This window comes from Oreochromis niloticus, linkage group LG6, assembly GCF_001858045.2.
Source record: "Oreochromis niloticus isolate F11D_XX linkage group LG6, O_niloticus_UMD_NMBU, whole genome shotgun sequence".
NCBI lineage: Eukaryota > Metazoa > Chordata > Actinopteri > Cichliformes > Cichlidae > Oreochromis > Oreochromis niloticus.
The window spans coordinates 22,567,739-22,582,939 of NC_031971.2; the positions used below are offsets into that span (position 1 = coordinate 22,567,739).

The 15,201-nt window shown below is 43.2% G+C and overlaps 2 protein-coding genes across 4 annotated transcripts; one reads left to right on the forward strand and one right to left on the reverse strand.

Annotated features, from left to right (window-relative positions):
* Window positions 1–9: 9 nt before the first annotated feature.
* polr1e (RNA polymerase I subunit E) lies at window positions 10–4,985 on the forward strand. The gene is made up of 12 exons (XM_003452162.5): window positions 10–151; window positions 385–488; window positions 571–647; window positions 728–813; window positions 930–985; window positions 1,088–1,232; window positions 1,326–1,436; window positions 1,610–1,706; window positions 1,794–1,924; window positions 2,016–2,097; window positions 4,355–4,486; window positions 4,676–4,985. Exons 1-12 carry the CDS (start codon window positions 76–78, stop codon window positions 4,839–4,841), a joined length of 1,263 nt encoding a protein of 420 aa, XP_003452210.1. The 5' UTR covers window positions 10–75; the 3' UTR covers window positions 4,842–4,985.
* A 180-nt stretch (window positions 4,986–5,165) lies between these two features.
* Window positions 5,166–12,087, reverse strand: fbxo10 (F-box protein 10). Of its 3 annotated transcripts, none has more exons than XR_003220388.1 (11): window positions 11,775–12,082; window positions 10,806–11,435; window positions 9,846–10,670; window positions 9,517–9,666; window positions 9,075–9,211; window positions 8,778–8,848; window positions 8,512–8,664; window positions 8,049–8,399; window positions 7,772–7,957; window positions 7,343–7,530; window positions 5,166–6,301 (listed from the first exon to the last, which is right to left on the reverse strand). XR_003220388.1 is itself a non-coding variant. In XM_005456843.4 (11 exons), exons 2-11 carry the CDS (start codon window positions 11,388–11,390, stop codon window positions 6,121–6,123), a joined length of 2,952 nt encoding a protein of 983 aa, XP_005456900.1. In that variant the 5' UTR covers window positions 11,391–11,435; window positions 11,775–12,078; the 3' UTR covers window positions 5,166–6,120. The 3 variants fall into 3 exon arrangements, 2 of the variants coding, with proteins under 2 accessions (XP_005456900.1, XP_025763531.1); XM_005456843.4 differs by having other exon boundaries at window positions 7,647–7,957; window positions 11,775–12,078; XM_025907746.1 differs by lacking the exons at window positions 7,343–7,530; window positions 7,772–7,957 and having other exon boundaries at window positions 11,775–12,087.
* Between the last annotated feature and the right edge of the window lie 3,114 nt (window positions 12,088–15,201).

A 15,201-nucleotide genomic window follows, 5' to 3' on the forward strand; every position in this document is an offset into this window, starting at 1 on the left:
AATTAGAGCAGCGGCTTGGCGAAGCGAACACGGAAGTACAGAGGAGTAAACTCTTGCCCTGCATGAAAACTCATCATGACAACAGTCATGGCCGCCTCCTGCTCGTTTGTGTGCTGCGGAGAGGAGAGAGAAGCCGATAAAGCTGTCGTCGGTGAGTATTCCTCATTTGTTTATTATGTAGAATTTTTCACGGGGATGATGATGATGACACATGACTCTGGGTTGGGCTTTGTAGAGTTTATATTTTTAAAGCATTTAGGTGCACACGTGGGCACTATACCGTGTTGTTGTGTCCGAGGCTCTCACGTGTGTCACTGTACAGTCACATCGGTCATTGAGGTTTGATCACGTATAATTCCCGGTGTTTCTGTCTCAATCCCACAGTCCGCTTTTCTAACGGCAGCGTCCAAAATGCAGACAAGCTGGATTTCAGCATGTTGAAGAACACGGAGGAAAGTAACCCCAGGAAAAAGACCAGGCGGATACTGGTGAGGAAGATGAGGAGTGTGTCTGCACTCTCCGGGCTGTGTTGGTATACTCTCAGTGTTCTTCCTGGTTTATTTTATTTAGGTTGCCGAGTCAGACAGACTGTCCTATGTGGGGCAGAACTTTGGAGTGGGGTCCATGAAGTGCAATAATCTTTGCAAGTAGGTCTTTGCTGCACATTTTGGCATGTTATGGTCACCGAGGAGGAGATTGATAAGGAGGATGTTTGGCATCTCTTTAGATATTATGTGGGCGTGCTGAACAAGCAGACCATGACGATGGAGGTGCACGAAGCTCAGCTGTTCAACATGCAACCAGTTATACCAGGTAAGAGAGCTATAACATATCTGTTGCTATTTTTAACTGCCCACAAAGACCAGAAGCTGTGGAAGGAATGCTTTGTGTGCCTTCTGAGAGTCGCTTTTTATGACTTTTGTCACCAGGAGAGACAACAGACAGTGCAAAACCCCAGGACACTACTCAGACCTACAGAGAAAAGGTGCATTTGCTGCTGCTGTCTGTCCATTAAAAGACATCTGTGCTTAATTATGTGTAATGTGATGTGAATATCCTGTTATTACCTTTAATGTTTCCCTTTCAGGTTGACTTATTGATTGAGGCCTTTGGTACCAACAAGCAGAAGAGAGCTCTGAGCTCTCGCAGGCTGAATCAGGTGGGCAGTGAAACCCTTCAGCAAGCAGTGGCAAAGGCTGCCAACACTGTGATTGGCGAGAAGGGTCTGGAAGGTAAGCTGCACAGTGGATGCCTCTCTTCGGAGAAATCCGAAAGAATGTTTCTCTTTCCATGTTTTTTTTTCTTAACCTTCCCTCTCTGCACAGCTTTGCAGCAAGAAGTGGCTGACGCAGAGTCGCAAGGAGACCTGGCTCTGCACCTTCCCCCCTGCAATGCAAACGCAGACAAACGAGAGGACGTCTATCCATTTGATGAGCGTATCTTTTATTCCTGTGCTGGAGGAGGAATGTGTTTATGGAAATAGGAAGGCAAGGAATCCATTTGAATCCCAGATTACAAGATGGGGTACTAGCGTATGCATGTGTTTGCAGGTTTTTATCTAGAGCTGTACCAGACTTTGTTCAGGTGACCCTTAACCGAATATCTGCAGTCTTGAGCCCAGTGGAGTTTGGTGCTTTGGAGCAGGGTGGTGCCAAAATGGCAGCACTCACCCCCGAAGAGCTGAAGAAGATGAAAGATGATGGAAGGTAGGGGCAACAAAACCTTCAGAGACATTTTATTAATGTGTTCTTGCACTTGAGGTTGATCTTGTGCTTTTTATCTTTAACCTAAAGGTGCCTGAGTATTGTGAAGCATCTAGAGAATCTGCCAACTGAAAGTGAAAGCCGAGACAAAACAGCACGCTGTGCTTTCTACCTCTCTCTGCTCCTCAAACTGGCTCGGGAGAGGAACATCACCCGCAAGTGTGAGTGAATTTTGTTAGTATTATGATGTGGAAAGTGGTATACAAACTTTCACCATTAGAGGGTTGTAGTAATTCATGTTTGCATGTACAGTTGGGCAAGAGGAAGGCTGCCCTCGCATCATCCAGGGCAAACTCTTTAAAACGTTCACCGTGGAGACCTTCAACAATGGCAGGTATGGTGGTTAAACACATGTAGCTAATGAAGAAAAATGTTTCTGGAATTTGATTTTGTTTCACTAAATTAATAATTTCATTAGTAATTCAAAAATTTACCAAATGCTAAACCGAGACAGGGAAGCTAAATAATATATACAGTTCTAAGAAGTTTACATACACTCATCATGAGCATGAATGTCGTGGTAATTTTGGGCTTTTAATTGTGTGAGGCATTCACACTATTGAGATCCTGTTTCTCTTTAAACTTTATTCCTCTACCTTATTCTAGTTGCTCCGACCTTTGCTGGTTAATTACTCCCTCAGTTTTCATCTGATTTTCACCATTCAAATTTCCAACTGTTCTGCTCTTTCTGCTAATGCCAGCTATATCTTTTGGTGCTCATAACTTTTATACTTTTTGAGATATTAAGCTTTTTATGCCATTTTTTGGCCCATTTTGCTGAATGGGACCACATTATCAGTGTGATCACCAGTTTTGCTTGCCGGGCTGAGCCATGTTTTGGCTCAGTGAGATGAGCAGCCGTTCTCAGACCAGGAGGGCCGGGTCAAATCCCGCTTATGGCAGCATTTTATTCAGTAAACAGTTCAACTGTTTTAACTCTTTTCAAAACAGTTTTCAGTGTCTTCACCTCTTCAGCACAAATTTCATTTTTTTCATCTCTTTTTTGCTGAACATTCAGCTTCTTCGCCTCTTTTCAGCAGAAAGTTCAGCTTCTTCACCTCTTTTAAGCACAAATTTCAGTTTCTTCACCTCTTTTCAGCACAAAGTTCAGCTTCTTCTGCACAGTGCACATTGTTTTTCTCATTATATCTCTGATTGGCACTAGAACTGGTTTAGCTCAGTGGGATGAGCAGCTGCTATGAGATCCGGTGGCGAAGGTTCAAATCCTACCTGTGGCGGTTGCCACACATGTTCCCCCGCTTGCATGCACTCAGCTTTCTTGACACTCTTCACTGTACCCTTTCAAATTCAGCAAGCACTTCAGCTTCTACAACTCTTTTCAGCAGATAGTTCTGCTTCTTCTGCTGTTTTCAGCAGATTCCACTACACGCCATTCACACTGCATTTTCCCAGGAAATGCAACTTTTTCCAGTTACTTCTTTTAACTGTTCTTTTCTCAGCGTGGAATGATTGTACAGCATACACCTAGATACACTCACTTAAATAATTTAGTAAGTGTTGTTAAAGGTTCTACAATGTATTTTAACAAAGTTAAGGCCTATTAGCTTCTCGATAGTGGTCATGATTGACTACATCTTTTAGTTTCTCTTTGCAGCATAAGAAGGGTTTGTTTGATAGCACCAACTGGATTGAATAATACTCAGAATAATACAAAAGTCCAAGAAACTAATTGAAGATCTAAGAAAGAGAACTGTAGTTTCTTGGACACCCTCGAAAGAACTACAGATTCCAACATCATCAGTTTAAACAGCTGATATGTCATCACTTTTCCAAAAATGTCACCCTCATAGGAGAGAAGGTGGGCTAGGACAGTCAGGAACAACCCAGAAACCACCATGGCTTAAGCCTGCCATGAACTGGAAACCGCTGGAACACCAGCATCACTGTCCACAGTGAAGCACCTTTTTCATTGCCATGGACTGAGAGGGTGCCAACCAACAAAGAAGCCCCAAACACACATTAAAACTGGTTTTAGAATGAATAAAGCAGGCTAACATTAAGCCTCTGGAATTGCCTTTCAAAAAAACAAAAAAACCCCCAACTCACCCTGTTTAAATTTGTTCAGTGTGCTTTAAAGCCAGGCAACTAACAAAGTTAAATGAACTTTACCAATTCTACCAAAAAGAGTGGTCAAATATTCAGCCAGAATTACACCAGAAGCTTCTTGAGGGCTGCCAAAAAAAATCTCATATTAGTACAACTTACTAAGGGACATTAACCAAATATTAGTGGGGATGTGTGTGTGTGTGTGTATGTATTTGAATCTGTATGCATACATTTGACCTATGTGGATTTCAGAAAATCCCAAATAAATTTAAACTTGTGCACCTAATTTTTGTTTAACTATAAGTTATTAAAGGTGCATGCTTTACTATCATTTCACTCTGGAAAACAGTTCAAATAAATAATGAAAAAAAAAAAAAAAAAAAAAAAAAAATCGCCAAATTATTTATGGCAGACATTCATGGCCATGATGAGCTTATGTAAACATCTGACCACAACAGTGTATTTGTTGCTGCACTGATTCTTTTCAAAAGATGCACTTTCTTTACTTTAACTTTTCTGTTTAGAATCCAGAACATGGTGTCATCGTCAATGCGGGTCAAACTAGCAGCATACTGCTTAGCTCTGCTGCTGCATATGGGTAACATGACAGCTGACCTCACATTACTGCATCGTGACCTGGGAATCACTGAGGCAAGGTAAGCAGGGGAATAAAAAGGAAGCCTTTAAAAATTATTTCTTACATTTCATACATTGTTTAAATAAAGAGTAAAATCATTAATGAAGTCAATAATGTGGACTTAACCACACATACTACTATCCTCCTTCTTTACTCTGTAGTTTTTGTTTAAACTGTAAACTATTGTGATTCTTGTGCTCTCCTATAGGATGACTGAAGTCGCAAAGTCAATGAGACTGACCTTGGTGAAACCAGCCCGAGGCAAGGGTGATAACATTGAACTACAAGATGACAGCAGACTGGCCGCCCTCGTTCTGCCTCTGATCAAATACGATCACTTCACTGAGAGACGGAAACGCAAAAAGATGCACTGAGGACGCAAAGGAGAACCGAGAACTGGACAGAAAGAAATGAATATCAAACAAATGGCTGCATTAAACAAGGCTTGTTTATTAATGCTTTTGTAGACAAATAAAGTGAACTTCAAGTCGAACGTGACAAGCTTACATTTAAAGATAAAAAAAAAAAGACTAAAGAGCTGTAAACAAATTCTAGATGACAGAACATCTAGCAGGAACGTATAGGCACGTTTGTAGACATCACATATTGCACACTACATATCTTCCCCTTCTGAGTGTGTGGACAGGATATCTTGATAACGGACTTCCTCTTCTGTCTGCTGGTCTCTTTTTTTTGGCTTTTTTTTTTTTTTTTTTTTTTTTTTTACAAATGCAGACAAATTAAATAAGCTGTTAAAAAAGCTAAACTGTCATCAGACAATAGTGGATGGTTGTGAGATTATATTTCGGCAAATGCAAACCATCAAATGTGATTGGTTGGTCGAACTTAAGTGCAGGTGGACTACAAATGGAACTATAAAGCTTAGACTACCAACAGTTTTTTTTTTTTTTGCATAATCATATGCAGATATCTGTTTAGTTTTCTCTGCAGCATGTTGACAGGATCTGAAATAATGAGATGTCTCAAAAAGCGAAGTGCATTAAGTTTTAAAAACCACAAAGGACATTACGCAAGAAGAGACCCGCCAACAGACAGGACAGAGACAGAATCTTAGTTTTGGCTTAGTTGCATAAACGCCCTCACGCTATGAAAACACCTTCCCTCGCTACAGCCATCCCTTAAATAGTCAACCAAGGCACAGCTTTACTTTGACCCACTGTCAAAGCCAGCATTTCTGAAGCCTTTGACTCCTGCTAGGATTTAGAAATGTGCACTTCCTAACCAGCGAGTCCCTATAAGCAAAAATAAGACTACCAAACAAGTCTGCAGTAAATGAGCTAATGATAAACTAGGCAAAGCTCTAGTCTCAAACAGATTCCAAAGGTGTATGAATGTCTTGTACTCCAGCTTCGGTTTTCAATAGCCCACGTTTTATGAGCACAGTAGCATTTTAATCATAGAAGTACAAAAGTCTAATTTCAGATTTTCAAAGTCTTCTTCCATCTTAATAAAAATGGGGGTGGATGGCTCCTTTAATGTTTCAGTTGCGGTCTCCAGCTACTTGGACAATTAACCGAACCCTTATTTTGACAGTCAGTGCCCCACGTGTATGGTTTACAGCAGTTAAGGAGCAACCAGATGCTGACCTCCTGACCCTGGCTATCATATTGGTTTGTAAGTTCTTGCCAGTATTCACAGAATGCTGCAAAACATGCTGCCGCTGTGGCAACCACTTTCCACAGTTGCGCCGATCCTGGTGGTCACGGAAATTCCAAGTCCAGAGGGATACTGGGATGAAGAGAGACCTGCAGGGGAGCTGGCCAGTGGGCGAGGAGGAGGGTTTTCCATAACCCAGGGGGGAACAGATGTACAGCTATGAAATGAAGAGAGGAAAAAGGGTAAGCAACAATTAGGAGATGCCCTTTAAGATTATTTTTCACCCCACCCCTATTTGTTTTTTAAACCATTTTCATCTTCACCAGCTCCTGAGGGAAATAACTTTTAAGCTGCAAATCATGCCACTAGCTAGCTGTCACTGACTGATTGTTATACAATTCTGAGCAAATGGCACACAGTGAATTTTTAGAGCTTTTTCTTCTCATAAAAACTGCTTCATTCAAAAACGTTGCTATTAGAGTAAACTGTAGCAGTACACGTATGGGTCCAGCCCAGCAAAGCAAATGAATAGAGAGGGAATGTGATTACAAAAAACAAGCACTGCTTTCCACTGAGGTAATAAAACCAGTAAAAAAACAACAACAAAAAACTAGTGTGGTGTGTTTACCAACACGGTAAAGAACCAAGGACTAAGAACTTCTAAGGAGCCAAACGCAGAACTCAAGTTAATAAGATGAGGCAGCAGCAACTGATTCAAGCGGTATCCTGATATTTAGATGCCCTTCCTTAGTACTTCACCAAGTACGCCATCTTCTAACCTCTGAGGTTGGGCCCTAGGTCTTGAACTGGGGGATCATTTCACATGTAAGGAAAATGTGATCACTACACAGCGGAGCCACTGCTTTCCTACTAAAAGCAATGACCTCAAAAAGTTCTTTAAGTTAACCTGCAGATCTGAGTAATTTTTTTACTCAGATCACTTACTATTTATTACAGACACTGCGCAGACAGCAGAAGCGATAGAAAGTGACAACACTAATTCCACTGATGGTCTACTGCAGGGGTCTCCAACTCCAGGCCTCGAGGGCCGGTGTCCTGCAGGTTTTAGATGTGTCCTTGATCCAACACAGCTGATTCAAATGGCTAAATTACCTCCTCAACTTGTGTTGAAGTTCTCCAGAGGCTGGTAATGAACTAATCATATCTAAAACCTGCAGGACACCGGCCCTCGAGGCCTGGAGTTGGAGATCCCTGGTCTACTGAATGTCTGCCAGTTTTTAATGGGCCGACTGATTACCTGTCATCATGCCTTAGAATGCTATTGTTCCGCAGCACACAGCTCTCATTGCCAGGATCCATATGTAGCAACGCTTTTCTGTTGTCACGGTGACCCTGGAACAAGATGTTGTCATGGACAACACCTTTAACTGGCCCTAGCACGGCGATCCCACAGCCTTGTGAGGGTTGGACACGATTGCGCATTACCTAAAGACAAAAAATTATTAAAAACTCGAATGTAATAAAGTTACGGTTAATATAAAAGTAAACAGCTACAATATGCAGGTCTAATAGCAGGTTTGGAGATCTTCAGTCCATCCCACCTTGATATCGGCACTTCCACAGACCTGGATTCCACATCCACGGTTCCCAACAACATCATTTTCCACAATCTGCCCATTACCACTGAAACTGACACCATAGCCACTGTTTTCGTAGATGCCATTACCACGAAGCTCCACTCTGCAGTCTTTCTCCACCGCAACACCACCTCGACCATTTTCCAGAATGCAGTTTGTAGCAAGTCGGGTCAGCTGACTGCTTTGCAGCACGGCAATGCCAAGGCCACGGTTACAGTTTATCAGGTTAGCAAAAACATTCAGGGCCTCGGTGCTCTTCACATACAGACCAACTGCTATAGAAAGGGACAAACAGATGGAGAAATGACAAACAGTCTTTCATTCTCCCCCTCTATCGGCATTTGATGAAACAGATCAATTTAGTACCTCCATTGTAGCTCATGCAGTTGCTCTCCACCAGGGCCACACTAATAGAGCGGCGAGCAGAGTGGCGCTCATCTTCGCTGTCCAGGTCACTGTCCCAGGCAAACAGTTCACCTTCTTCATTAAAGTTCTCCTGCCCTTCACGTCCCTCTCCTTCTACTCCCCTCCTGTCTGCTCCGCCTCCTTCTCCAGCGATTCCTTCCTGCCCAGGCCAGTTTCCGTCCCTGACCTCAATGTTCTCTGGGTCCTTCCTGCAGAACACTGCCAGCCCATACATACAGTTATGGATTATGTAATTGCTTAGGAGCTGTGGGAGGCTGGACGACATAACCCACACACCGCAGCCTTTGTTACCTGAAGGAGTCAGAGAAAGAGGGAAACTGAAACTGTTCAAACTGTGTCAGGGGTGTTGAAAATGAGCTATTAAGCACAATGAAGCCTTTAAGAGATAAATAATAATACATACAAAAAACCTGGTTTCCCTCAATAAGTCCACGTCCTCTCTCTCCCACCACAACACCATCTGAGTAGCCGTAACAAATGTAGTTGTTCCGTAAGATAGGGTCGCCTCCTCTGCGGATATCCACACCGCCCCATTGGTTCTCTCGAATCACATTCTCTGGAATTAAAATTAGTTTTTATCTGTGTACATTAGTGGGGAAACACGAAGAAGCCATTTGTCATTTTGTGTGTTCATCTGGATAAGATAATGGAGCAGATCCACTGACACACCTGTTATCATTCCTCTGCCGTTCTCATTTATAGCAATCCCTGCAGCCTGGCCCTGGAAGATGTGATTCCCACTGAGAAAGAAAGAAAAAAAAAGGGGGGATAAAAGTTCCCACGGAGCAAATGATGGATAGGAGAACAGAAAATTGGTGTCAAAAGAAAAAAAAAAAAAAGCTAGCTCTGCTGTAGGTTTTCTACAGAAATCCAGATTTATATCTTTTTAAACAAATCCAGTCTCAAGATATAAACATGAAAAGAGTGAATAATATCCAAATTAATTGCTTGCAGACTCCAACCTACCTTACCACGGGATTTCCACTGAAGAGAATATATACCCCAGCTTCTTTGTTGTTGTAAATCTGATTGCTTCGAATTGAACCTTTTCCATTGCCAAGGACAACAACCCCAGAGCGCAAACCACTGTGTATTTTGTTGCACTGTGGATTAATAGTTGATAGTGGATAAAGAGACTGAGGAAATTAGTTTCATCTGGAAAGCCTGAATAGATCATTTCTGGAAATTATAAATATTCATACTCTGGTTCTTTTTGTTTTATGCACGCAAGAACATCTTAAGCTCTTAAGTTGAGTAAGTTAGAAGAGTAGTGAACAAAATTCTCCTTATCCATGATATCTGGGCATGCTGCTGAAAGGGTCTGGGACATGCTATCACAGGAAATTTTTTGTTGTTTGCTTGCATCTTTAAAAAGTTGGAATCCAATCAGCAATTGTGTTGCATTTACCACAATGGTTGGGTTAGCCCCCTTTCGGATATCCAGCCCTGCCTCCCCGTTCGAGTGGATGTTGTTTTCTGCTATGAGGCCCTGAGCAGAGAGGCGCAGAAACACGCCTGATGCACGACATTCGCAGACCTCGTTTCTCAGCATTACGATCTGAAGCAGGAGAGAGACAGAAAAGGAAGGTGATCAAGTAGCAGCTTGAATAGGACACTGATGTTAAATTACTAATGACCCGAGCTACTTTAACTTGATATGTTTCCCGAATACACACAATACACAATCACAGATTCATGCCATTTGTATGAAGCAAAGTTACTAGGAACATTATTAACTGTGGAGTTTTGGATGCAGCGCACGGCGTAGTTCAGCCCACGAAAAACATTCTCCTCCAGTCGAGCTTGTCCATAATTGGACAAATGTACACCGCCCTTCCCGTCCCTGAAGAGGCATCGTCTGAGGATGCAGCCAAGTGTCGATGCTGCCAACATGTGAGCCTCTGGGTCCCTGTCTAACTCCTGCTGTAGGGTGAGAGGGTCAGGGATCATGGATGGGGGATCGGGGGAAGAGGAAAGCGGAAGAGAGCCATCTGGCTGGGGGTTGAGCAAATGCGATAGGCCATGATGGTCACATGGGATTTTGTACTCCAGTGTAAAATGCTTTTTGGTGTTGTTGGCCCCCCCCTCGTCTCTGTTCTCCTCTCCCTCACTGCGCTCACCATCACTCCAGCCATCTTCAATCACTGTCCTCTGACATACCCCATCTACCCCTGTTCTCCTCTTCCAGTCATCTATGGTTATGCTCTCCTTTTTAACATTAGCACCTGGAGGTTGGTGTCCACCAGTGGAGGCAGCCGGATGTCCTTTGGGAGAACTATTATGCTCAGATAGGCCACATGATGGGAACGTCCTAGCCAGAGCTGCCAAATGTTTACAAGCCCAGTTCCTTTCTGAGACCGGGGGACCTTCCACAGTCACTGAAGCTGTGTCACTTCCTGAGAAGTCACAGCTGTCAAATAAACTCAGGACAACTCCCAGCAAGTGTGCAGAGCTGCCCTGGGAGAAAGAGCAAAACCGAGCCTGGCAGGTTCCTGGCCCGCGGACTTGCAGCTGAGCTCCCTCAAAGTTGCAGTTATCTAGTTGGACATGTCCCCAGGATGTCTAGAGGAGAGCAAGACAGAAAGAAACAAAGAACTATAATTAGATTCTATTTTCTCAAGAAATTTGTGTTTATAGGAGTGTATAGACTAGGCCAATCTGACTCTGAGACTCTTAGGAAACAAGCTGCTACTTCACCTTGTAGACAACCGTGGAGAACCAGGGTGGCATGAACACCAGATTACACAGCCTGGCAGTAGGGCACTGCTGCTCCATACACACTAAGAGGGCCACCTCGCCTAGTCGGCCTAACCCAACCAGCTCCACCGGTACTTTCAGCGCTACCTCAGCCTGCTCCTCATACACCCCTGGATGGAGCACCACTCGGTCGTAAGGTCCCACCACCCCAAGGGCTCCGCGCAGGGTCTCAAACTCACATCCCGGCCCCACGTGCCAAACCCTGCGATCTTTCCGACGGCGGAAGAAGAGGAGGCAAGCGGAGGACTGGAGCTCTGGACCATTTTGAGTCCAGGTGCGGGTGGCAAGGGCATGCTGTTTCAGGGCCTCTCTCCACGAAGGGGGCTCCAGATGAGGTTGACTAGGCCAGTTGGGATGTCGGCACTCAGGGCAGCCCAGGCAGAGCTGTCTCCAGCGGGTGTTATCCAGAGAGAGGATGAGCTCCCGCCAGGCACGGCACACCTGGCAGCAGCGGCCCAGGTCAGGGAGAGGGAGATAGGCTAAGATAACCCTCCACAGCTCCACGGGGAGGCTGCCCACCTCCATGGCAGCAGAGACGCCGGCTGGTTAGCACCGCGATGGGCGGGATACCTAGAGACAGACACACATGCACGCGCATTTCAGGCAACAGGAAGCGCAAACCGTTACACAACAATTATGAAGACGCACAATATTACACAACAGGATATTCAAGTGCGTTTTGTTTTTAATATTCGCACATCAACACCAAATGGCGCCACGACCAGCGTTAATTTTAGCCGAAAAACAAAATACAGCGAAAACTAGATATGAATTATATAACCTTACTGTTCATTTTGCGTATCGGTAAACGATATCTCCACTAAGGGCCTGCAATATTGCCCTGAAAGTTTGCTGCAGTTAAACGCGGTTAGCTAGCGGCGTAACTAACGCTAGCCAAAACGTCCTTACCTTTTACCAGTTTGCCATAGTCAACACATGTCGGCTCGACGTTTAGACAAGCCATCCATCCGGCGTCGCATGCCTGCGACACTGACTTTGTCTTCGCATTCTTCGGGAGTTTACAGTTATCATAATTACTGCAGATGTACCATCGAAATAAATGGAGTTCAGACGGTTGCTTACAGTTTACAGCAAGAAACCCAAGATCCCCATCTTCCGCTTCCCAAAAGTGGGCGTTTACTTCAGTTTCCCCTTGGTGCATCCGAGGGGAAGCTGAAGTATAGGGAAGAATGTTGTTAACTAGTTAGACCCCAAATTCAGAGCCGGTCCAAGGTTCTATGGTGCCTTAAGTGGAATTTAATTTGGTGCCCCCCGCTAATCCCACCTCAGCACCCCAATATTAACTATATATTATCAATTAAAAAAAAAAAAATTAAAAAAATAAATAAATCTATGTACATCCTACATTTACCAGAACTATTATCATGACTTTCTAGTGTACTGGAGAGAAATAAAAAAAAAAACAGTACCTGACAGTGTATTTTTTTAAACATACTAACTGTTTAATTGTTGTTGAAATGTGTAAAATGACAGAACAATCATAAGGAATTTAACATAGGCCTAAATATTATCATTTTTATACAACGATGCAAGTTTTAAAACAGAACAAATTAAACAGAAAGCTAGCAGTAGGTTACCAACCATAATGCCTGTGGTTTCCATTGCCTAAACTCAACACACCTTTAGCCAATTTTGTTACAGTAAAATAAATAGTGAAGTAAATGTGAGACTAAATGCGCTTTTCTTTTCTAAAACAGTAAAGTCAGCATTTATTAAGTTATCATTTTACTTTGTTTGAGTCTGGAATCTGGAGTTTTGGTCACTCTGAACTTGCATGGCTTCTCTGTTTATATTACATTTGCACACTGAGTGGAAAAAAACTGAACTGTTAACAAATAGGTCATCTCTAATTAATGGATGTTTTTCTGGTAGCTTCTGGCTGCATAGAATGTGAGTAACGGGTTAGCATGAGGATGAAAGGACTTAATACAGTAAGTACATTATCTATTTCCACTCAAAAGTAGAAAAACCTTTCATTTTGTCTTTCTGAATGCATAGGCAGTTTCTATTAAAATAGGTTAAAATAGACTATCACAATACACAGCCAAAATAACAGTGAAACACTCCATTGTCAATATCAAAATCCAGTGCCAATGCTAAGGCAAAGAGGCCTGCAGCTCTGCCACAAAAGCAGCACTTTCCTTCCCACAGCAGTGCGTTTTTTTGCTGATGAATGTACCCTTCAAAATCCATTCTCTCCTAATTTAACAGTCCTTCGCAGCTGTTAGAATAAGTATTAGCATGGAAAAAAACGGAAGTTCATTATATTAATGTAAAAGATCACATCCTGAAGAGGTGAGAGTCCTGCTGATTTCTTGTCTGCACAATCACATGGATTGCCCTACCCCATCTAGCCAGCAGATGTCACTGTTGAAACATTTTGATCAGAACCTCAGCAGTGAATACTTAAAAACAAATAGATAATTTATTTAATAAATTATTCTGACATGTGGTAAATATTAATTTCAGTCAGTTACTCAGTGTTGACATTTAATATTGCTCTTGTCTTTAGAAAGATAACCACTTTTAACGCCCTTTCATCTGCCACCAATCTGTTACATCATTTACTGTCTTTCATTTCATACCTCTAAATCAATGATGTGGTTCTTATGTATACCTCAGAATCTCTTGCAAATCTCTTCACCTTTGTAAGCTATTTAATTCAGCTTCTTAGCGTGATGGCTCTAGTCAAACTGCAAAGCATTCAGGACTCAGGGGCTTTTATTGTGAAAGGTAAGGACATGAGCACATGGCAGAACGGATCGTGTTTCTCGGGTCTGCTTTGGCCCACTTATCAACCAATCAGCGTTCAGCCTATGCCAAACTATGCGTTGTTGGATTTCAAGAGAACGGCACGGGAGCACGCGTGTGTAAGCCGAATACCCGTCTCCATGGGGTCTACATACATATGGAAACGGACAAAACTGCGGTATCATAAAATAACCCTGAAAGAGAAAACGTGACTTCACTGCACACCTGCGGGGACCGGTTGCTATGACGACTAAAGCCACTGAGAGGAGTGTTAGGAAGGCAGACGTGAAGGTTTCAAAGAAAAGCTTATCAAGTGAAAAGTACAAGTCGTATTAAATAATTGTTTCAGCCTGACTGGCAGCAACTTTCCTACTACAAAATATGAATTTTTCACATCCATAGTTGAATTCAGTTTTATTTATACAGCGCCAAATCACAACAGGTCCCTCAAGGCGCTTTATATTGTAAGGCAGACCCTACAATCATATGACTCCCTATGAGCAAGCACTTCCCACTGGTGACAGTGGGAAGGAAAAACTCCCTTTTAACAGGAAGAAGCCTTCAGCAGAACCAGGCTTAGGGAGGGTCAGCCATCTGCTGCAACCGGTTGGGGTGAGAGAAGGAAGACAGGTTAAAAGACATACTGTGGAAGAGAACCAGAGATTAATAACAAGTATGATTTAATGCAGAGAGGTCTATTAACAAATAGTAATTGAGAAAGATGACTGAAGAAGAAATACTCAATGTATTGTAGGAATCCCCCAGCAGCCTATACCTACTGCAGCATGACTAAGGGAGGATTCAGGGTCGCCTGATCCAAAAGACTGAGCATTGTGCAAAAATTCCTCACCAGCACGTCATTCTGAGCATCAAACCATGCATAGAAGTTGCTAAGTGCATCTGGTAGGGAGGCGTCACCATTACAGCCAGGTGTCTTCTTCCTGTAGTTGATGATGGCCTTGATGGCCTGCTACATGTGCCGCGTGTTGCGGCTGTCTGGGAAGTGGCCATGGATTCTTCTGCCATGTGCTCGCTTCGCTGAACTGATGACTCCAGACAGTTTGGCCCTTGCTATTCCCAGGGCCGCCTTGTCGCTGGCTCTGAAGGAGTCTTGTGTTTTTAGCAGCTCACACACTTCTGAAGTCATCCACAGTTTCTGGTTAAGGCGTGTAATCTTGGATATCATCGATGCACTTGCTGATGTAACTGGTCACAGATGATGTGTACTACTCCAAGTTGGTGTAGTCATCATTTGTTGCTGCCTCCCTGAACATATCCCAGTCTGTGTGCTCAAAATAGTCCCGAAGAGCAGAGATTGCTCCTGCAGGCCAGGTTCTCACCTGTCTCAGAACCAGTTTGCAGTGTCTGACGAGCGTTCTGTATCCTGGAATTAGCATAACAGACAAGTGGTCTGAGTATCCGAGCTGGAGGTGGGGCTTTGCTCGGTACACTCTGGGAATGTTTGTGTAAAGAAGATCCAGCGCATTTTCCCCCCTCGTCACAAATTTCAAATGTGGATGGAGGTCCACGTGTTCTATGGAAGCTGGTTCCATAAAAAATGGGC